Here is a 22426-nt window from a genome sequence, read left to right as displayed (position 1 = left end):
TCTTTACAAACGCTTCGAACAACTCAGAACGTCAGTGTAGAAAGGAATATAGTTCATCATAACATCGTAATTAACATCATTTCCACTGGTATTTCACCTGCTATATTGCTAAATGTACATTTCAACAGAAAAATACACCAGGACAACCTGGCTTCTTTTGAGATCCCTCTGCTTCGCAGCACGGTGATATACTAAAGCCCTGTACAAGGTAGTTTGTGACGTAAGAAACACTAGTGATTTTAAACCATGTTTTTGAGACTGTCTTTGGTTCACTGCAGTTTTAAAGTGAAAATACTCAGCAGTGGTGTTGACTGATGGCTTTGCACATGGTTTGTCTTAAAGCATATTAAAAACACCATATAGACATATAAACCACATTAAATACTTGATTTTCACCACAAGGAGTCTTTAAAAACGTAAGTATGTGAATGTCATTTCTGTGCTTGAAATGTGGACATACTCATATTGTTATAGTTATTGTTCTTATTCTTGTTATAGTTAACAAGTCTTAAAGGGATAGTTCGGCCAAAAATGATATTTAACCCATGATTTACTCACCTTCAAGCCGTTCGAGATGGCCTTTAACACTTAAAATTACAGCCAAAATTATTTTATTTAGAAATGAAAGCATATAAATCGTGATTGTGAGAAAAAAGTATGACCAAAATAACCAATATTTAGTCACCCTTTACATTTTATTGCATGGATGAACATTTTTATAAAACAAAAGTGAGCTTAGTGAGGTGTTTTATCAGTCTATCTAATATAAATCTCTCTTTTTTATAAATAGTTTACACTGTTAGAAAATGACCCTTCACGTGACCTTTAAAATATTTTTTTGCAAAAAATAGATAGGATATAGGCAATAGAAAGGATATGCTAATTTACTAGTCTAATTAAAACAAGCATCAACTAAGAAAACACCAGAAATGGTCATCACTAATGACAACAATAATTTTGCTACAGACAAATGGAGAGAACATCCATAATATTTACAAAAACAGCAACAAAAGCAGGAAACGGCTTAACAAAACAACTAGCAAGTATAAAGTGAGTATGAAGAATATACTACTGCAAATATTTAAGCAAGACTGTAACAGCATACATATCTGGATTAAGATCCTTACTCAAACTTCATAACCCCTTCAAAGCCGTGGTAAGTGAAGGGCTCCAGTGTGGAACTGCATTGATCCTTTTCCAGACACGCCATTTTGTTGTACTCACAGTCACTCTCAGAGCCCTGATCAAAATACACTCCATCAGGTGAGTAGATGGATGGATCTTCATCAAAATAGTTGTGCGGTCTAAGGATGACACCACCACCATTGCCCACTGTAACTGTGTTAGGGATGTCTTCGGCATGCGGAATGTGCAGGAAACCAGCAGTCACCCAGGCAACCAAATCCTTAAGAAGACATAGTAAAGATCATTATTTGAATGAATTAAACATTATCTGCAAAATAAAAATATTCTGATGAAGCTGTCCATCAATACCTCATTGTCGATCACCTCGTCATCTTCAATATATTTGCTGAAGTCAACAAATGGGGACCACATGTAATTCTGACTGTAGAGACTGCTACTAATCTGCTCTTCATCTTTATGCTTGGTTATAGCAACTTTATACCTAGAAGAAAGAAAGTGAATGAGAGAGAAGCTAAAGCTAGAAACAACACTTCTAAAACATGCATGTGTCTCAGTATTGTGTGCATGACTCAAGACACTGAGGCCTTACCGTGCCCAGGACATGGACCTCTCTACAGACTCACTTTCAGGGAGGTGATCTCCAGCAAAGCTCACCACCTGAAGCCTGTAAGAGCGCTGATGGCCCCAGCGATTGGTCTGATTACTGGCTATATGAAGGTAACGGGGTGTTTTGGCGCTATGAAGCATCGCTGCTGCTTTTTCTGTGCTGATCTGCTGCTCCACCAGTTGGGGTATCTTTGCTTTCTCTGAGGGCATCCATGGCAATGGCACCTCCTCATATGTCATGTCTTTAGTCTGAAATATATTCTTCACACCTTCAAAAAAGAAAGAAAATGTTTTAAAACTGTTTTGTGACTTTCAACAGTAGATATTCATGTGGTATTCTCTGCAAAAAGATGGTCTTAATTAACATTTCCATAAATTGACTCATTATTTATATATATATATATATTTGGGGCAAACTATACTTTTGAAAATATGATAGTTCTGTTTATTAATATTATATATATATATATATAGACTTCAGATGCAAAAGCCTCTAAGTCCGTCTAAAGTTTTTGTTTAATATTGACATTTTTATCAAGCTTTTATCATCCTATGTATAGGTTGAGAGCTGAGGGAGGTGAGTTTGAAGTCAAAGTATTTGATGAACGTATAGCCTACTATGTGCGGAGAGCATTCACTCAATATTATTATCTCATTTTTGACGAGGTGGCTTTTAGAGGCTTTTGCATCAGAGGTCTTTATATATAAATATAAACCAGCAAGATGGGCAAGTTGTCACATGTAGTTAGCTATTAATGATTTGATATTTTTGTACATTTTCATTACATTTAGATATTTTTTAATGAACTGTGTTAGTGCCTAAAGCTTCGATTGCTATTATGTGACAATATATCCCACTATTGGGGCATGTTGTCAAACAATTTCAACATGTATTAAACAATATTTCTTCTTTTTTTTTTCTCAATGTTCAATAGCTTTTTGTAGTAGGCCTATCCACTTTTAAACGTAATCAATGTGTGCAATTAAATATGAGGTTACACTTTATTTTAAGGTGTCATTGTTACAGAGTTATTATATATTTTAGTAGCCTACTGAGTAATATTAAGTAGGCTATACATGTACTGGGGCTAGGGAAGGATTAGTATTTGGTTGAGGGTCAGTTGTATGTAATTATGAATAATTTACTGTTATTACTATGGTAAGTAGCCTACATGTAACATGAAACAAGGACATTGTAAAATAAAGTGTTACCAAATATGATTCTGACTAAGGTATTTCAACTCTATTAGGTTAAATGTGCTTGATCATTTTATGGCACTTACCTAAGATATCCAGGTCGACTTTAAAGTTAATAAAATGTGTATGAATATTTCCAAGGACATTCTCTGCAACCTGGTGGCCGTACTTCAGATTTCCATCAACCTTATAGGAGGATGATATGTAGCCCGTGGCGTGAACTTTCGCCTCCACGGAGCCGCTTTGATAGAAAATGAAGTCCCATATGTAGTCGTAGTTCCCTATAGCAGTAATTGTGCGGATCACCAGAGCGCTGTTTGCCATCCCACCGTAACCATTATGAAAGAAATCTGAGAAGTGTCGTCGCAGAGGTCGCCCAATGTCATGCTCAAAAACACAGATGGAGTTTCTGAAACGCTGCGTGGCGTTTGTGTCAATATAGCGGTACGTGTCTACATAGGTGGCAGCGTACGGACAGTCGATCCCACGCACGAGCTCGTGAGCGAAGCGACCGATTCCGATACTTGAGTCGAGGAACTTCGTGAGCATCATCCCAGGCGTTACAGAACCGTAGACAGACATCGCCTCCTGCACGCTGAGTTCGTACGCAATCCTGTCTCCTTTAAAACGAATATCAAACACCCTCATCCCAGTCTGAGAGCTCAAACCAAACGCAAAGCTCCAGTCCAGATAAATCACCTGGTTGTTTTTAACGCTGTAACGTTTACCTTGAAGATAATACTGTTGTGGTCCTAAACCAGTAGGTTTTTCCTTTGGCTTCAGCGAGGCGTAGTTAATTGTGAGATTTTTGTAGACTATCTTTTTTACACTACCCGCTTCGTAATCTACAATAAATTTGTCAATGCTTTCGAAATATTGGCCGTTGTACATCAACTTGTCAATCGTCCAGTGTGATGTGTTCGCGTTTTCGTGATTGATCAGCATCTCGAAGCCCACAGGATGAATGTACATGCCATTGAAATCGCGGAAAAAGGAGATCCAGGTCTTGCGGTCACCACTTTTAGTGCCCCTAGGCATACCCTCATACGGCAGCAGTTCACTTTTTTTGCGGATATAACCAAAACTTTCACTTAAAGGTTTTTCAAGTTTTTGGAAAACTTTATCAAGCAGTTTGAAGAGCTCCACATACTCCCCAATTGTCACTGTTCGGGCTGTGAAGGGCAACGTCGGCGTATTGTATTTCTTCTGAGTAACATCTCGATGCTTCAGTTGACCAGGTAATGGTCCCACCAAATATTCCTTTAGGTAACCTCCTTCGCCATAGAACACCACGACGATCGCTTCGCGTGCGGGCTTCTGTCCGTTGGCATCCAAGAAGCGCAGCACATCAGCCTTCCTTGGGAGCGAGAGGTCAATTAAAAATATAAAATTCTCCGAGGGCTTTGCTGTGAACGAACGGGAGATCTTTAATTCTTTTTGAGCCCACATGTAGTCTCGAACAGAGTTGTACTCCTCTGCTGTCAGGTCCGCAAAAACCAGACTTTTATCTGAATGTTTGACTTGTAGGGATTCTTGCGGCCGGGACATAGAGCATTTTGGAAGCCTATTCGAATTTAAGCATATCAACACAATGTTGATGATCACTGAGATAAGTCCCACAAGTATCAATAAGTATTTCAACAGAGAATTCATTATTGTAGCGACCAGTGTCTCTCTAGCGTTTGAGGGCAACGCTCGTGTCTCGAAAGTGAGAGTAGCCTACGGAATGGATCTCATACTTAAGTGTTATAACCACACCCCCCTGAGTGCTCCCCTAAAATGCAAATAGCCTATGTTCATTCATTCAACAGTTGCCAATAAAATCCTGTAAATACCCCAAAATCCAAGATTATGTTGTTAAAGTTTAAGAATGCTGTAAAGAATCATTTTAACAGAACCTGTTATACACTGATTAGGGTGAACACTATTTGAATATATATATAAAAATGAATGTCAATGGTGTTGCAAGTAAATATCTATTAAAACTGTCAGCAAGGCATGCAAGGCTTTTAAAATAACATTTTCTTTCAACTGTTAAAATCTTGCAAAAATTACATAGTATCACAAAATAACTAAAACGTTTTTAAAAAGCCAATTTAAGTCATATTCTGAGTAGAATATTAACTTTCAATAGAAATTAAGGTCAAATACAGATTTTGTGGCATTTTGGTACAAAAAAATAAAATAAACATCAGTTAGACTCCTGTTGAAACTCATTGTAACCCTTTAGGGGTTAAAAAGAGACTTTTTTTTTTTAAAGTACAGGATTAAAAATAAAATGCTATAATCAACATTATGCCACACATTCTGTTGTTTGAGCTTATCTTCTGTTCATCCAAAAATTTTAATTCTGTCATTAATTTCTCACCCTCATGTCGTTGCAAACCTGTAAGACTTTCGTTAATCTTCAGACCACAAATGAAGATCTTTTTGAAGAAATCTGCGCTTTCTGTCCCTCCATTGGCAGCCTATGCAATTACAACTTTCAAACCCCATAAAGACAGCATTAAAGTATTCCAGCATGAACCGACACTTCATAAAATCGAGTGCTTACATAATTTACTATACTTAACTTACAAAGTAGTAATCTCTGATGCGCGTTCACGTAACAACATCTGCTCTTTTGCGTCAAATTGTTTTTTTGCACAAAGCACTCGCAACACTTCATAAAATGGAGGTTAACAACTGGAGTCACTGGATTACTTCATACTATGCTCACATTTCTGATATATATATATATATATATATATATATATATATATACACACACACACACACAGACACATATGTATATGTATGTAATGTAGATATGTGTGTGTGTGTGTGTGTGTGTGTGTGTGTATGTATGTATGTAGACCTATGTATGTAACAGAGGCAAGCTAGTAAGAGCTGTGCGTGTAAACTTCACTTTCCTGGCTTCAAGAGGCGCATTAGCAACTGACCCTATGAACTACACTGTAACGGATTTCTGTAATTTGAACAGTATTTTACTGTAATATGTACAGTAAGATACTGTAAAATATGTATACAGTATGTTACTGTAAACAGCAAAGGATTATGGGAAAATATAGGGTCACTACTGTAATTCTTCACTACTGTAAATCAATTTACAGTAGTGAACTTGCCCGCGAAAAACTGACCAATGGCAAGAGGGATTTCTTTTCAAGTGTTTTTTTGAGGGGTGAAGTGGCAGTTAATGCACGGACAAAAGATCATGTAACTCACCAAAAAGGTTAGTATATAATTTCTATTTTATGTAAAACAAACATTTTCAAATGTTTTTACTTATGTTAACAGCAAACTAACATGATGTATCGTTTGGTTTTCGTCTGAATGGTTTTAGTGCCTTTTTGTCCTGACTGTCGTCAGAGTGGTTTTTTGGTGCCTTTATTAGGCTACTGTCTTTTTTCCTGACTGTCGGCCGGGTCGCTGTCACGGTGATAATATTAACTGGTGAGTAAGTTAAGTTCACCTATATTAGCCGAAATATTCTTTAGTTAAAACTATAAAAAATAATGGTTGTGTGTTCCTCTGCCTCTTTAACGCAAGTTAGCTCATCAGGCGGGCGGAGCTAGTCGTCAGTAACGTTAACCGAGCTAACAGCGAACTCAACGTGAAATACTGAGGTAAAGTGAGATAGACGAAACCCTTGTTAAAGTGCGGGTTCTCTTACGAGAGTCCTCTCGTACTGCGTTTTTGTAAAAACGCTACGGGAAAAGTCTCTTTTCACGAAATACTGAAGCAAAAAATTATCCTTAATTTTCATAAATGTAAAACGCGTTGCGGCAGTGCTTAGCTATGGCGAGACGGCTTGCTCGCTCATTGGCTGCTCTGCAGCAACTGCATAAGCCTATCGAGCGAGGCCTGAGGTGACGTCAGGCCAATGAGGACGCTTCGCGCCCTCCTAGCCATTTCCCGCCGAGACGGGTGTGGCTAACCTCTATATAAGGAGCTCGAGAAGGCTTATTCACTTGATTTTTCATCTCTTCAGCGAAGCTCTCACATCGCTGGATCACGAGGAAGCAAGCGTCGTTTGAGGCAAGCACTTCAGCGGGACGAGCCACTTGAAGCTGCTGGCAACGCCGCCTTCTACAGCCGTACCTGCTGCGCTTTCCGGCGCTATATCCTTTCCTTTATTACTGTTCTTGTGTGTGTGTGTGTGTGTTCGCCCCGCGACACTCACCCCTAAAAGAGCTGCGTCTTTTTAAAGATGCCTTCATGTGGCTCGTGCCGAGCCCCACTCTCCCAGGGAGACCGCCACGTCATCTGTGTTTCCTGTTTGGGAGAGGACCATGCAGCGCTCGCGCTCGCTGACGGCGGCTGCCCTCACTGCGAGCTTTTGCCGATGGTGACTCTGCGGACTCGCCTGGCTTCCTTCTCAGAGTCTGCATGCCCCGCCGCGCTGCCGCGCCGCAAGAAGCGCCGCTCGCAGCGGGTCCCGGAACCCGCTCCAACCCGACCAAGCTCGCCGGTTCGCCCGCCTGCTTCACCGGCTTCTCCTGTTCTTCTTCCTGATGCTCAGCGCCCGCAGTCTGCCGCCGCTTCATCAGAGGAAGTCGTTTCCGAGGCCGCGTCGGGGGAGAAGGATTCCTGCTCTCTGTTAGCTTCAGGCAGCGAGGACTGGGCGAGCTCTGAGGACCTCGCGCCTCCTGCCCGCAAGCCCACTACGAGAGCCAACATCGAGAAGGAGCTCATGCGAGTACTCGCGCTGGCCGCGGCGAGCCTCGGCCTCGAGTGGTCTGCACCGGAACTCCCCTCTCGTACCCGGCTAGATGGTAGCTTCCTCCCTGGTGAGCGCACTTCTCCGGAATCTAAGCCCGCCCCCTTTCTTCCTGAGCTTCATGAAGAAGTGGCGAAAGCTTGGAATGCGCCCTACTCTGCGCGAACGCGCTCGTCTGTGTCGCCTGCATTTTCCTCCTTGGATAATGCAAAAGACCGAGGCTACCTTTCACTTCCGCCGGTGGAACAGGCGATAGCAACCCACCTTTGCCCGCCCTCTGCTGGACGGCGGACTAAACCGGTGTTGCCTTCCAAAGCCTGCCGCATGACGTCGACGCTGCTCGCGCGAATCTTCTCCGCCGCTGGGCAGGCTGCGTCAGCGCTACACACCATGGCTACGCTGCAGATATTCCAGGGTGATCTCCTCCGTAAGTTGGATGAGATAGGACCTGAAGCTATCTGCATCGCGGATTTAAGGAGCGCTTCGGACCTAACTCTCCGCGCTACCAAGTCTGCTGCACAAGCCATGGGACGATGTATGGCTTCCGCCACTGTTGCTGAGAGACACCTATGGCTTACGCTCACGGAGATGGCTGATTCCGAGCGCAACGCGTTCCTCGACGCCCCGCTGTCTTCCGCTGGCCTTTTCGGTTCTTCTCTCTCCGAGTTCGTGGAGAGATTTACCGAAGCCCAGAAAGCGTCTCAAGCCTTCAAGCACTTCCTTCCGAAGCGCTCCGGTTCTGCAGCGAGTCGTGAGAAACAGACTCCGCGGAGTTCTCAGCCTCAGCCCCCGCCTTCGGCCACATCTTCACAGCAGCGACAGCAGCACAGCTCTCGGTCCCGCTCTCGCTCTACTAGCCGACGCCCCGCTCAGCGCGGGCCGCGGCCGAGGATTGTGGTAAAGCCGGAAGCCCCGAAGAAGTCCTAGCACTCCTAGGAAAGCGCAGGTGTGTGAGTCCCGCTGCGGCCGGTCTCTCACCCAAGCGCGCCGCTGTTTCAGTCCCAAGACTTGCGACTGCCCCAGCGTTTTCTGCAAGACGCAAGCCCGCACAGTTGCCCGCTTGCCTGCACACAAAAGCCGTTTTCACGGCTACCCAGATATATCCCGAAAAGAGTGTATTTTCTGGTGTCCCGGCCACGGCCGATGGTGCTATAAACGTAGTGTCGATGCCCACTCCTCAGTGCCCATCCCTACACATAAGCACAGCCCTACACTTAGGGCTCGCGCACATAAAATCGACTCAGATCGATTGCGCTTCAAATGTAGTGAAAGTGTCCACTTCCCAGTGCCCACACACACTATGTCTCACGGACCACAGGCTCTCTGTAAAAACGAGACCTGTGTGCGCTCGCTCTGCTCAGGCAGACAGCGCGTCCAAAGCAGTGAATGTGCCCGCGTCCCGCCCACATTTACCCGCAGACATGAGTCCCGCGAAACTCGCTCAGCCCTCCCTCACTCAGTTTGTTTGTTTAGTAGTTTATTTGAACATGTAAAAAAATAAAAAAATATACAAACATGAATACATATATACAATTAAAATTAAAATAACAGCCAAATAAAGTCATGTACTTCTCAGCACAATCTTCCAAAATTATTGTAAATAATTCAAATTAGAAATTCCCATGTTCAAAAGGAGTAGGAAGAAGTTCATAACAAACTTTTCAGGTCCTACCCCATTTCTTTTTTCTTTATCCTTTAGTTAAGTACAAAACAATTTGATGCTTCTCTTATACATACATCTTTACATACACCGTATACATCTACCTACCTCTTATACACATAAACCCATGCATTCACATAGATACCGATGCATACATATCTGCATATGCACACATTCCCTTTTTTTTTAAAAAATTTTTTTTCATCTATCTTCTTCATTGCCATCTATCAAATCAAATAATAACTTCTCCATACTAGACTTAATATATAGACCAATGAACCTGTATACTATACTATCACCTTAAGTCCTTTTCATATTTGTTTAATATATTTAGTTTAAATAGTCTTTTAAAATTACTCATTGTCAAACTTGATTTCATCTCTTCACTGCAGCTGTTCCATACATTAACTCCTTTGTTTGTGATGCAGTGATATTTAGAATTTGTTCTTATAAGTTTCTTTTTCAATACAAATATTCCTCTTAAGTGATATTTGCTCTCTCTCATTTGAAACAACCCTTGTATACTGTTCGATAGCTGGTGATTATTTACTTTATACATAATTTGTGCAGTTTTGAAGTCAACAATATCTCTGAATTTTAGTGCTTTTAACTTAATAAATAGTGGAGTAGTTGGTGCTCTATAGGTGGTTTTATTTACAATTCTTAAGGCTCTCTTTTGTAGGATAAATATTGGTTCAGTGTTGGTTTTGTAAGTGTTTCCCCATACCTCCAGACAGTAAGTAATGTATGGAAGTATGAAGGAACAATACAACATGTACAATGTTTGTTGATTTAATAAGTAATTGATTTTATACAATATAGCAATTGATTTGGATATTTTAGCCTTAATATAATGTATATGTGGCTTCCAACATAATTTTCCATCGATTATTACTCCTAGAAATTTCAGTTCTTTAACTCTTTCTATTTCAATATCATTTATCATAAGCTTTTTGTTTAAAGTTGTGGCACGATTACCAAAAATTATAAATTTAGTTTTACTTAAGTTCAATGTTAGTTTATTTGCATCACACCAGCTCTTCATCTTTTGTAATTCATTTTCCACTTTATCCAAGAGTTGCTCCAGATTTTCCCCAGAACAGATTAAATTAGTATCATCAGCAAATAAAATGGTTTTCAGTGTTTTTGACACCTCCCATACATTATTAATATACAAGTTAAACAACAATGGTCCCAACACTGACCCCTGGGGTACCCCACAGGTAATTTTCTTTGACTGTGAAATATGGTTTTGCAATTCAACATATTGTTGTCGATTATGTAAATAGCTATTTAACCAGGAAAGTGCAGTCCCTCTAATTCCATAGTTGTGCAATTTCATAATCAAGAAATTGTGGTCTACTGTATCAAATGCTTTCTTAAGATCCAAGAATATCCCTACTGCATATTTTTTTTGTTCTATTGCTGTTGTTATTTCTTCCACAAATTGGATAAGTGCATGTGAAGTTGTCCTATTAGTCCTGAAACCATATTGCTGATCACACAGTATATTATGTTTAATAATGAAGTTATCGAGCCTTTTAGAGAATATTTTTTCTAATATTTTTGAAAATTGGGAGAGCAGTGAAACAGGTCTGTAGTTTGAAAGTGTATGTTTTTCACCAGCCTTATATATTGGTATCACTTTTGCCATTTTCATTTTTTCTGGAAAGACTCCAGTTTTCAGAGATTGATTACATACATGCATTAGAGGTTTAACAACACAACCAATAATACTTTTTATGATGAACATGTCAATACCATTCCAGTCAGTTGACTTTTTACTCTTAAATGTTTTAACAGTCTCTATAATTTCTTTTTCATCAGTTTCCCTAACAAACATAGATTCATTAATATTTACATTCTTGCTTAGCACATCATTTATACTGCCAGTCTCTGCAAACCCCTCAGCCAAACCTGGACCAACTCCAACAAAAAAATCATTAAATTCATTTGCAGCTAAGGTCATGTCCTTAACTTCTATATTGTTTCTTGTCAGAAAATAGTTAGTGTCTCCTGTTTTGCCTTTTTTATTCTTGATAATTTCATTCAGCACTTTCCAAGTGTTTCTTATATTGCTTCTGTTGTCCTCCAGTAGTTTACTATAATAATTCTTTTTATTGCTTCTCATGATTCTGGTTAGTTTGTTTTTATATATCTTATATTTATTTTCTGCTTCTTTTGTCCTCTTCTTTAAGAAATCTTTATATAATACATTTTTCTTCTTACATGCATTTAATATTCCATTAGTTAGCCAGGGTTTTTCATCAGATTTCGGTTTTACTTCTTTCTTTACTACAGGGCAATTTTTTTCATAAAGTGATGTTACAACAGTCAAAAATGAATCATAGGCTTCATTCACGTTATCTACGTACACTTTGCCCCAGTCTTGTTTCATTAAATCCTCTTTGAATAAATTGATGTTTTCTTGGGTTCTGTGTCGGGTAATTGTGTATATTTTATTGTCTTTCCTGGTCCTGGTGTAGCTATGTATGTTTGCAAAAACTGGCAGATGGTCACTGATGTCGTTTATTATTAGTCCACTTTCAATTTTATAGTCAATGACGTTGGTAAATATGTTATCAATTAATGTAGCACTATTTATTGTAATTCTGGTTGGTCGAGTGATTGAGGGATACAAACCGGTACTATACATCAAATTAATGAACTCTGTAGTTTTGTTGTGTTCTTGTGGGTTGAGCAAGTCAATATTGAAGTCCCCGCAGATAAAAAGCATTTTGTTATTGCTATTACTAAATATTTCTGTTATTTTTCCATTAAACATATCAATATTTGATCCCGGTTTCCTATAAATGCAGCTAATTAAAATGTTTTTAGATTTTTCCATTTCAATTTGTACTGTGATGCATTCCATAATTGTATCTAAAACAAAGGACATTTTATTAACTATTTTACATTGATATCTTTGGTCAATATATAATGCAACCCCCCCACCTTTTGATTGTTTCCTGTTGATGATAAACAGTTCGTATCCCTCAATCTCAACCAAATCATGATGTTCTTCCGTGAGCCAAGTCTCTGTTATTGCTATTGCTGTGAATTTATTTTCCACTTGTTTTAGGCACTGTTTGATTTTTGAAAGGTTTGCGATAAGGCTCCTACTATTAAAATGTATAATCGATATTGTGTCATCCATTTTTATGTGTTTTTTGAACTGCTCAACTGTATAATATTCACACTGGCTATGAGTACCAATGTAAAAATTATTATCTGGATCAATGTCATTTTCAATATCATGAGGTTTATGTTCTGTATATTTGAAAGTTTCCAAGTTCAATTGTTCATATATAGCACATAAGTTTCTGTCCGAGTTTGTCATGGTCATTGTGTTTGATAAGTTCAATTCAGTTTGTAGTCAGTTACCTTATGTAGGACTGTGTTGCTCTCGATTCATTCCTTCTTCAAACTTATCCAGCTCGGTGATGTCATTGATGAGAAGCACTTTCGCTGCCTCAGGTGTCGACCCATGTAGTTTAATAAATATTTTACAATTTCTTGCCCATGTTGCCTGGATCTTGTTTTGTTTTCGGAGTATGCGCGCTTTTCTAGCGATGTCAGCATTTTTCTTGGTGAGGTGTTCGTTGATGTAAACTTCGGTGCCTTTTAATTTCCTTCCCTGTCTGAGGAGTGCTGACTTTTTCTTTCTGTTCGTGAACCGGATTATTACCAGTGGAGTGGCCGTTTTGTTTTTGCTTGGCAAAGTATGACAAGCCTCAATGTCCCCGCTGTCAACATGAATGCCTTTGCTGTCCAAAAAGCAAATCACCTGTTGTTCCAGCGACTCCTTCTCCTCCTCGGAAGCTTCACTCATTCCGGCAGAAGTGTGCCCAGCGTCTGCAGCCACCCTTGCATAGTTCCGGTGTTTGGTTCTCAGGCCGCTGATAACCACATCGTTAATTCTGGAGTATTGCTCGAGGTCAGCAACTCGATTCTCCAGAATAGCGATCTTTCGGTCCTTCTCCAAGCTTTGCCTTTTTAGCATTTGTATTTCCCCCATCAGATCAATGATTTTCTTCTGTTGCGCTGCTACGGTTGAAATCTCCGCCGACAAATAGTCCAGAGATTTCTTGATCTCCTCCACCTCGTCAGGTAGGATTGGATTTTTCTTAGGCGGCATATTCCTTCCTGAATGTCTTTCTTCTTAAAAGAGGTAATCCTTGCACAGTGGCAGTAGTTGAGAATATCCGAAAAAATCACTCATCTGCACACTGGATGCCGTTGATATAATGTCAAAGAAAGAGTCGGGAATAGGCCTCGCTTTGGATGATGGAGAGTTTGTGAGATACATAGACGAGAACCGACAATGAACTGAATGAGACCTTTCTCATACAGTTAAGCACTGTAGTAAGGTCGAGGACGAGCGCTCTGCCCGCTGTAATAAGCGCGCCCCCCGCCTCGAATGCCACAGGCATAACGCCTATGTTATCGCACCCCGAAGCACCTCTGTCACACGAACAGAGCGTGCTTCGCATCCAGCCCTTAGCCAACCATGCAGTAGCATGGGCAGCGCTCCCAGGGGTTTCGGACTGGGTGCTAGGCATTATAAAGAGAGGCTTCTCGCTACAGTTTTGTCGACGCCCCCCCCGCTTCACAGCGCGCGTCGAAACTTCGGTGAATTTAGAAGTAGCACACCTACTTCGCGCCGAAATATCAAAACTGATAAGCAAAGGGGCGATAGAGCACGTACCCCTAGCTCAAAGCAAAGGGGGGCTATACAGCAGATACTTTCTAGTCCCCAAAAAGGACGGTGGTATCAGACCCATACTGGATCTAAGACGGCTGAACAAGGCATTAGTGAAACGCAGTTTCAAAATGCTCACGACCAGGAAAATCCTCGCGCATGCTCGCCGAGGAGACTGGTTCATGTCGATAGATCTGAAGGACGCGTATTTTCAAATACAAATAGCGTCACATCACAGGCAATACTTGAGATTCGCCTTCGAGGGTCAGACATACCAGTATACAGTCCTGCCGTTCGGCTTGTCCCTGGCACCTCGTACATTTACGAAGTGCATGGACGCAGCGCTCGCTCCTCTCAGACTCAGAGGCATGCGAGTGCTGAACTATTTGGACGACTGGCTGATCCTAGCTCAATCACGATCACAGCTCGTGGAGCACAGAGCCATTTTACTCGATCACCTCGAGAATCTTGGTATCACAGTCAATTGGACGAAGAGTTCACTGAACCCCAGTCAAACGATTTCGTTTCTGGGTACCATTCTGGACTCACAGTCTATGACAGCACGGCTGTCGCCACAGCGCGTGCTGCACATTCAGCGCGCAGCGAGATCTTTCCGCTGCGGCGCGACTACCCCGCTCAGGACGTTTCAGAGGATGCTAGGTCTCATGGCCTCAGCATCACCGGTTCTTCAGCTGGGCTTGCTCCGCATGCGCCCTCTGCAGTTCTGGCTGAAAGCGCGAGTTCCGCGCGGAGCGTGGATGTCCGGCCGGTTACGTCTCAAGGTCAATCAGAGCTGTGTGGCAGCCCTAATACCTTGGTTGGCGGGCGACTGGTACCGATCAGGTGTAAGCCTGGGGACTTCCTCGAGAGTGAGGATGGTGTCGACAGACGCATCCACCTCGGGATGGGGAGCGCTGCTCGAGGGCAGACCGTTCTTCGGCCTATGGTCGAAACGAGAAAAGCTCCAACACATCAACTGCCTGGAGATGCTGGCAGTGCACAATGCGCTGACGCGTTTTTGTCCCCAAATCAAGGACCATCACGTCGTAGTCCGTTCGGACAACACGGCCGTGGTGTCCTATATAAATCGCCAGGGCGGTCTGAGATCCACAGCCCTATACAGGCTGGCGAAACGCCTCCTAATATGGGCTCAGCACAATTTGCGCTCGCTGAGAGCAGTGCATGTGCCTGGGCTCCAGAATGTGGGCCCAGACAGGCTGTCCAGGAACAACATTCCCCTGGGCGAATGGTCTCTACACCCGCAAACAGTTCTGCTGTTGTGGGAAAGATTCGGCAGAGCGGAAGTGGACCTATTCGCGTCCCGCGAAAACGCTCATTGCCCCGTGTTCTTTTCCAGAAACGACAGCGCGCTGTCCCACGTGTGGCCGCGCTGCCCGCTTTATGCCTTTCCCCCCGTCTCCCTCCTGCCACAGGTGTTAGAGCGGGTCAAGGAAACGAAATGCTCAGTGCTGCTTGTAGCACCGCTCTGGAAGAACCAGGCATGGTTCCCAGTCCTGATGCAGCTAGCAGACATCGCTCCATGGCCAGTGCCATGGAGGAGAGATCTCCTCTCGCAGGCCAGGGGCTCGATTTGGCACCCACACCCGGAGCTGTGGTCCCTTCACGTGTGGGCGCTCAACGGTTATCCGTTGACCTCGCAGAGGGAGTGATAAACACCATCACTCAGGCCAGGGCGCCGTCAACTCGGCGGCTTTATGCCTCGAAGTGGTCGGTTTTCTCCGGCTGGTGTACAGCTCGGAGCCTATCACCTCTCGATTGTGAGGTGACGGAGGTTCTCTCCTTCCTACAGGAGCTGTTGGATAAGGGCAGATCCCCTTCCACGCTCAAAGTGTATGTGGCGGCTATTTCAGCGTTCTCCGGTTCAACGCTGGGCCAGTCACTGGGAAAGAATGATTTAGTCATCCGCTTCCTCAGGGGAGCTAGGAGACTGAATCCACCCAGACCTCCTTCAGTTCCTATGTGGGACCTTTCTACGGTTTTGGCGGCCATGAAAGGTGCCCCTTTCGAGCCTATCCAATCTATTAGCCTCAAACATTTGTCTTTCAAAACAGTGTTCTTGATGGCTCTCGCTTCGGTGAAGCGCATAGGCGACCTGCACGCGCTCTCTGTGAGCCCAGCGTGCTTGGAGTTTGGACCTAACGACTCTAAAGTCATACTCAAACCTAAGCATGGCTATGTGCCAAAGTCCCTCAACACACCGTTTCGGGCTCAGGTTATCTCCCTGTCTGCCCTGCCGGGATCAAGTGAGGAAGGGGACTCAAGTTTTCTTTGCCCCATTCGGGCTCTAAGAGCTTACGTGTCCCGCTCGGCTGTCTTCAGACAGACTGAGCAGCTCTTTGTCTCGTTCAGTGGACGTTCCAAGGGAATGGCTGTGTCGAAACAGAGCTTATCCAGATGGATAGTTGACGCCATAGCGCTGGCTTATACTACCAAGGGCCTCCAGTCCCCGTTGGGAGTTAGAGCGCACTCCACGAGGGGCGTTGCCTCCTCGTGGGCTTGGTCCAGCGGGATTTCCTTACAGGATATATGTACGGCGGCGGGCTGGGCCTCACCGTCTACATTTATCAGGTTTTACAACCTAGAGGTTCCCGCCTTACAGGCTAAGCTACTATCGGTATAGCTGATTCAGCTGTCTAACTAGAACACTGGAATCGCATGCGCAACGCGCTGCCGACTGTCTTATGGGCAGAACTGTGTAAGACCCACATTTCCCACATTTAGTTCAGGTTCCCCCACCCTGTCTATGTGATGTCATATTCGCGTCTGCTGACGCAACCATATAAGGACAGAGGAATCCCCTCTTGTCTCTAGACCCTCTCTGTGAGGTCATGTTTTACGTCTGCGGACGTTACAATATAGGGAATTAAGGTTCCCCTCCCTTAATCCCAGGCTCTTTGAGTCTATCTGGTGATTATGCACTGTACACCTGGTTAGCTTCCAGTGATCGGTGTCTTTATCCCAGCACGCACGGCGTTTTACAAGGGGTTCCCGTAGCGTTTTTACAAAAACGCAGTACGAGAGGACTCTCGTAAGAGAACGTACTCGGTTACTAACGTAACCTCGGTTCTCTCTAGAAGAGGGAACGAGTACTGCGTTCTCTGCCGTGCGTACGGTTCACTCTGGTTCGCTTCGGCGATGAAAATCAAGTGAATAAGCCTTCTCGAGCTCCTTATATAGAGGTTAGCCACACCCGTCTCGGCGGGAAATGGCTAGGAGGGCGCGAAGCGTCCTCATTGGCCTGACGTCACCTCAGGCCTCGCTCGATAGGCTTATGCAGTTGCTGCAGAGCAGCCAATGAGCGAGCAAGCCGTCTCGCCATAGCTAAGCACTGCCGCAACGCGTTTTACATTTATGAAAATTAAGGATAATTTTTTGCTTCAGTATTTCGTGAAAAGAGACTTTTCCCGTAGCGTTTTTACAAAAACGCAGTACTCGTTCCCTCTTCTAGAGAGAACCGAGGTTACGTTAGTAACCGAGTACGTTTTAAACAATATTTTCACGTAGGCCTATATGATTTATTTTCAGGTTTGTGATCTGGATAATGCCATCTGCAACGATGGAGTGTGTTGGAGCCTTTTCATTGTGATAACATCAACTGGTATGTAACGTTATGGTCAACTTCACCTAAATTAGCCGAAGTAAACTTATTAAACAGAGAAGCATAATAACTTTGGTATGTTCTGTCTCCTCTTTCACAACTTTTTGGCAGATGTACAACGTAAATACTGAGTAAAACTAAGTTAAAGGGGTAACGTACTTACACCTTAAACAGAAAATTATGTATGTCATCATTTACTCGCCCACAACGTGTTCTAAACCTGCATGAAGTTCTTTCGTCTGAACATAAAATAAATAGTGGCTGGTCCGCATGGACTTCTATAATAGAAAAAATACTTTGGATGTCAATGGGGACCAGTAACTGTTTGGTTGCTCATGTTCTTTAAAATATCTTCTTTTGTATACAGCACATTAAATAATTTAATGGAAGTTATGAACAAGTTGAGGGTGAGTAAATGGTGACAGAATTTACAATTTTGAGTAAACTAACCCTTTATCCAACACCATTGTTAATTTCATCTTTTGTTTTATTTTCAAGTTTGTGGTCTGAATTATGTCGTCTGAAATGTCGGAGGTGTATTTTGGAGTCTTTTTTGTGATTGCCTTCGTAATGGTGATAACATCTACAGGTGAGTAAGATGACATCAACTAAATTAGCTGAAGTATGCATTAGTTAAGCAGGCAAACATGTTCTTTTCTGTTCTTTATTTTTTAAATTTGCAGCGGCCATTCCCTCCGGACTGTACATCACTGCTGACGCTCTCCACTAATACACAGAACGGGTTGACGTTGGAGGAGGAAGAGGAGAAGGAGGAGGAAAGGGTTAGCAATATACCATTATCAATATAGCAAAGTTTTGCTAACTAATATTTTTAATGTTGTTTAATTGATTAAAAACTATAAACACCATACAACATTATATCTTACCTCATCTTCACCCCACATGTTATTGTTGTTAGTAATAAGTTCTGTTATTGTATTTTAGTTTTTTTTCTGTAAACTATAACACTAAAAGGCTGCTGTGACTTTGTCTGTTTCAGGAGAGTCTGTTCTCAAAGCAAAAACATGGATGCTGACAATGAAGGGTAGAATCATCATCCAGTTACAACTGCTAACAGACGACTCTTCAGCATTAGCTGTCTATTTTGTCGAATGCAGAATCAGGTAAACCAATATATATATATATATATATATATATATATATATATATATTTTTTTTTTTACATTACATTACATTTACATGCATGCATTTGGAAGTCACTTTTATCCAAAGCAACTTACATTGTATTAAGTTTAATCTAAATTATCCATTCCCTGGAAATCTAAGCTACAGGAATGTATTGAAAAAGAATGAAGCTTTAATGATTTTAATGTAATGTATTATGGGGTAATACCATCCCTGTAGGTTAGGGGTGGAAATTGGCAAAAATTTGATGATTCGATAGTATTGCGATATTTGGGCCACAATTCAATATTATTGCGCTTCCTAACATTGCGATACAGCAAGTATTGCGATTCGATTCTGCGATATATTGCGATTCATGTCCCCCATATTAATCAAAGACATTACAAAAAATAATACTGCTCAACTCACTTCAAATGTCACATTAAATCTGTGAACATCTTCTACACATTTACTGGAGGCTAGTGCAAAAACTTTGTCCTTGAACATTCAGGACACAGGGCCTTATTACAGAACGTAATTATATGAACGCGTCACCATCGCATTAGCACCAAAAACATGGAGATTTTATTTTAGAGAATAATTACACAACCTATTCGATATACTATAATTCTATAATTAAATAAACTAATCGAATATCCAAAAATTGTGACTCATCCCTGCATGTAATACCTTGTTTTTTTCCCAAAATCTTCACTTACGTCTCGATTTTCGAAGGGGATTATAAACGTTTCTTCCTTGGTTCGCTTTTATTTAGGCCTATTACATTCACATTCTTTACTGTGGTAAAGTAGAAAAACGTTGTAGGACAGATAGCCTACATTTTTACTTGCACGTCAGATTCATTTCAACACAGTTTTTGCTTGTTATTAGACATGTACGGCGCGTCAAGTTTATTTGATTTTTAGTTTCGCTCTCTTTGGCAGCGCAATTTCAAACATAGCTTAAATGTCTTGCCCTTGTGGAAGATTAAATTCACTTTTCATACCTTTTACAACAAGTAGAAAACATGAAGATATCAGAAAATAGATCGATGGTCTCTTTCCTCCTCGGGTAATCCCTCTCAAAGCACAGAGCGGTATGGCTTCATGTGGAATCACGTGTCTTTGTGTGGAAGTATTAAACGAAAGTTTTTTTTTTTTTATAGATTTAACTTTTCTATTATGTAAGTTTCTAATATTTACTGATATGTATTTGAATGCTTTCAAAATCACCATAAAGTGCCTTTGAGACTTCACAATTTCCAAAAAAAAATCTGAGATTTTCCATTTAACTTTATATGTGTTGTATTAAGGAGACATTAGGCTGTTAGAAATGCATATTGGTCAAGCTCCAGCACTTTTTATAAATTAACTGCAAGCTGACAATATACGAGCAAACCATAAAATATGTCCACCCTGTCATGGACAAACTCATAGTAGAATAAATACATTTTCATTGCATAGTGATTATAAAATGTAGATCTGAGGAAAGAGAATGTGTCCCTTTCCCAACAAAACATTTTAGTTAATGGTAAAAGTATTTTGATAATAATGAAGTTACTGCTTAAATGTGTATTGCCCAATAAAATATGCGATAGTTGCACATTCTATTCTAAATAAAATCTAACAACAAAGATATTTAGTCAAACTTTAAAACAAAACTAACCTGCCCTCATTTGTTTATTAAGAAACCACACACAAGGTTTTGTTAACTTGTTAAAATAATTAGATAATTTTCATCATAAAAGTTGAAAATGACAGGGTGGACAACAAAGTGACAGGGTGGAACTTGGCATGACAGGGTGGACAAATGCTTTAATGGAGGAACTAGAACGGTGGAACATTAGAAAAACAACAGGACCTTCAAGAAACCCTTAACCAATATAGAAGAAGGAGGGGCCTGGCTCAGGCTGATTTTCAGGAGTTGCAAATGTCCACCCTGTCATGAACCATGTCCACCCTGTCATGGAACAGGGTGGACATTTTTTGGCTAAAGTTAGTATTTAATGAGCACATGGTGTGCAGCAGTAAGCAAAGTGATTCACTGTTGAAGCTGACTGTGCACTGTTTAAAATGTATATTTAGAATTTCTGAAAAGTTTTTATATTAACTAATATTTCACAATGACAGGGTGGACATGTTAAGCTTGACAACACGCAACTACAAACACAATATGATGAAAATTAGGAAATATAAGTGTAGATTCTTACTTCGTGTGTTGCAGATGTTTTAACATCCACTGAAGAAAGACCAAATGGGGGAGGGGATGTCACTGAGTACATCAGTTGGTTTCTTAAAGGGGAGTTTACCCCATAATGACAGGGTGGACAGCAATTTCAGGGACACATGCAAACTGCTTAATATTATTATGAACATAAAATATAAATAATCAAAATGACTTGTTTTATTAAATAGCTTGCTGAGGACAATAAGTACATTAAAAAAGTATTTTAATTTTATGTAATTTAACCACTTTTTACACTCACTGAATTTAGCTGAGCAGCGTGTGGGACATGCCAAAATCGCACACATCCAATCAAAGAAAATGGTATAAAATCAGAAAAACACATTTCAAGAGACGTATCATTGTTCTTGTATGTGTGTAAGTGTTTGGCCATTTATAATACAACCTCAGAATTTCATTATTTTGCATTATGTTCATGATGACTGAGCGATTCTGATGAGGACACCAAAGGCACTTTATAGTGATATTGACTTGTGTTGCTTCTTTGACGGAATTGCTCAAATAAAGACTTTTTTGCTCGAATAAACTACATTTTTTTTATTTCAATTTTCATAATAACCCCCCAACCACTGCAGGTAGTTGGTCCATTACCACCGCAGTGGTAAAAAAAAACTGCCACCGTCACAGCCTTATAACCTTTATTGGAATACTTTGCGCTACTGTATCAATATAATTGCGTGTGCAAAATATCGCGACACTGAACAGAATCGATTTTTTTCCCCCACCACTACTGTAGGTGGATTCAGAATCAGATGTAGTGCTTTTATTAACGCCAAAGTACATGCAGCATCAAGTTTGAGGGTTAGGGAAAATTCTGCCAACACCGGTCTGAAAAAATTATATATTTTTCCCTGCTTGTGTTTGCAGGTTCATTCTGAGAGTCAACCCTGATGGCACCAAACACCAAAGGCACAGATCAGATGGAAATCTGGAAAGGTCCAAAGAAAAGCATCAGCCTGAAACCCTCAGTGTTTCTCATCAGAGAGCTTGTCAACTTTGACTGGCAAAATTACTGAAATGTAACAACACAACACTGACTTTGACTGTATTTTATTGTTTTAAGGCCTGTTTTGCTTTTCAGTGTGTGTACGTTTTTGCCATGCTACAGATACAAATGGTCACCAGGAGATTAATTCTGTGGACTTTGGAGATGTTGCCTTTTTTTTTCTTCAGCTAGTGGCTCCTAAATGTCAAGATTTGTAATTTGTACTTCTAAAACAAAATGTTCAACGATTAAAAAGAATATTATAAGGACAAATGTTTGTGAGTTATTGTGATTTTTTTGGGGGGTGGGGTAAACATAAATTAAAAAAAGAAAATTTAAATGATGAAAAAAAAACAAAAAAACAATACTAATACTGTAAATGAAAATACGGTAATAATACTGTAAATGCAATTACAGTAAAT

General features: G+C 41.2%; 1 protein-coding gene and 1 long non-coding RNA gene across 2 annotated transcripts; one reads left to right on the top strand and one right to left on the bottom strand.

Moving 5' to 3' along the window:
- Positions 1 to 676: 676 nt before the first annotated feature.
- aoc2 (amine oxidase copper containing 2) lies at positions 677 to 4712 on the bottom strand. Its single transcript, XM_084401808.1, has 4 exons — positions 3036 to 4712; positions 1736 to 2021; positions 1495 to 1627; positions 677 to 1405 (listed from the first exon to the last, which is right to left on the bottom strand). Exons 1-4 carry the CDS (start codon positions 4600 to 4602, stop codon positions 1124 to 1126), a joined length of 2268 nt encoding a protein of 755 aa, XP_084257934.1. The 5' UTR covers positions 4603 to 4712; the 3' UTR covers positions 677 to 1123.
- A 1769-nt stretch (positions 4713 to 6481) lies between these two features.
- On the top strand, positions 6482 to 22284 carry LOC311303666. Its single transcript, XR_014629800.1, has 6 exons — positions 6482 to 6575; positions 17578 to 17650; positions 18149 to 18239; positions 18334 to 18432; positions 18651 to 18774; positions 21887 to 22284. It is a non-coding gene; the product is annotated as an uncharacterized lncRNA (long non-coding RNA).
- Positions 22285 to 22426: the final 142 nt, after the last annotated feature.

The sequence above is a fragment of the Rutilus rutilus genome, assembly GCF_951802725.1.
Source record: "Rutilus rutilus genome assembly, chromosome: 1".
In the NCBI taxonomy this organism is placed as follows: Eukaryota; Metazoa; Chordata; class Actinopteri; order Cypriniformes; family Leuciscidae; genus Rutilus; species Rutilus rutilus.
The sequence above is the reverse complement of the archived record's forward strand: the minus strand, read 5'-3'. Positions and strand labels throughout refer to the sequence as shown.

Bases quoted from the DNA above. Each gene is read 5' to 3' on its own strand.
- aoc2 (XM_084401808.1), bottom strand. From the start codon at position 4,602: ATGAATTCTCTGTTGAAATACTTATTGATACTTGTGGGACTTATCTCA. The intron at 2,022-3,035 runs GTAAGTGCCATA...TCTTTTTTGAAG, and splicing joins AGTCGACCTGGATATCTTAG to GTGTGAAGAATATATTTCAG. The intron at 1,406-1,494 runs GTATTGATGGAC...TGTCTTCTTAAG, and splicing joins ACGAGGTGATCGACAATGAG to GATTTGGTTGCCTGGGTGAC.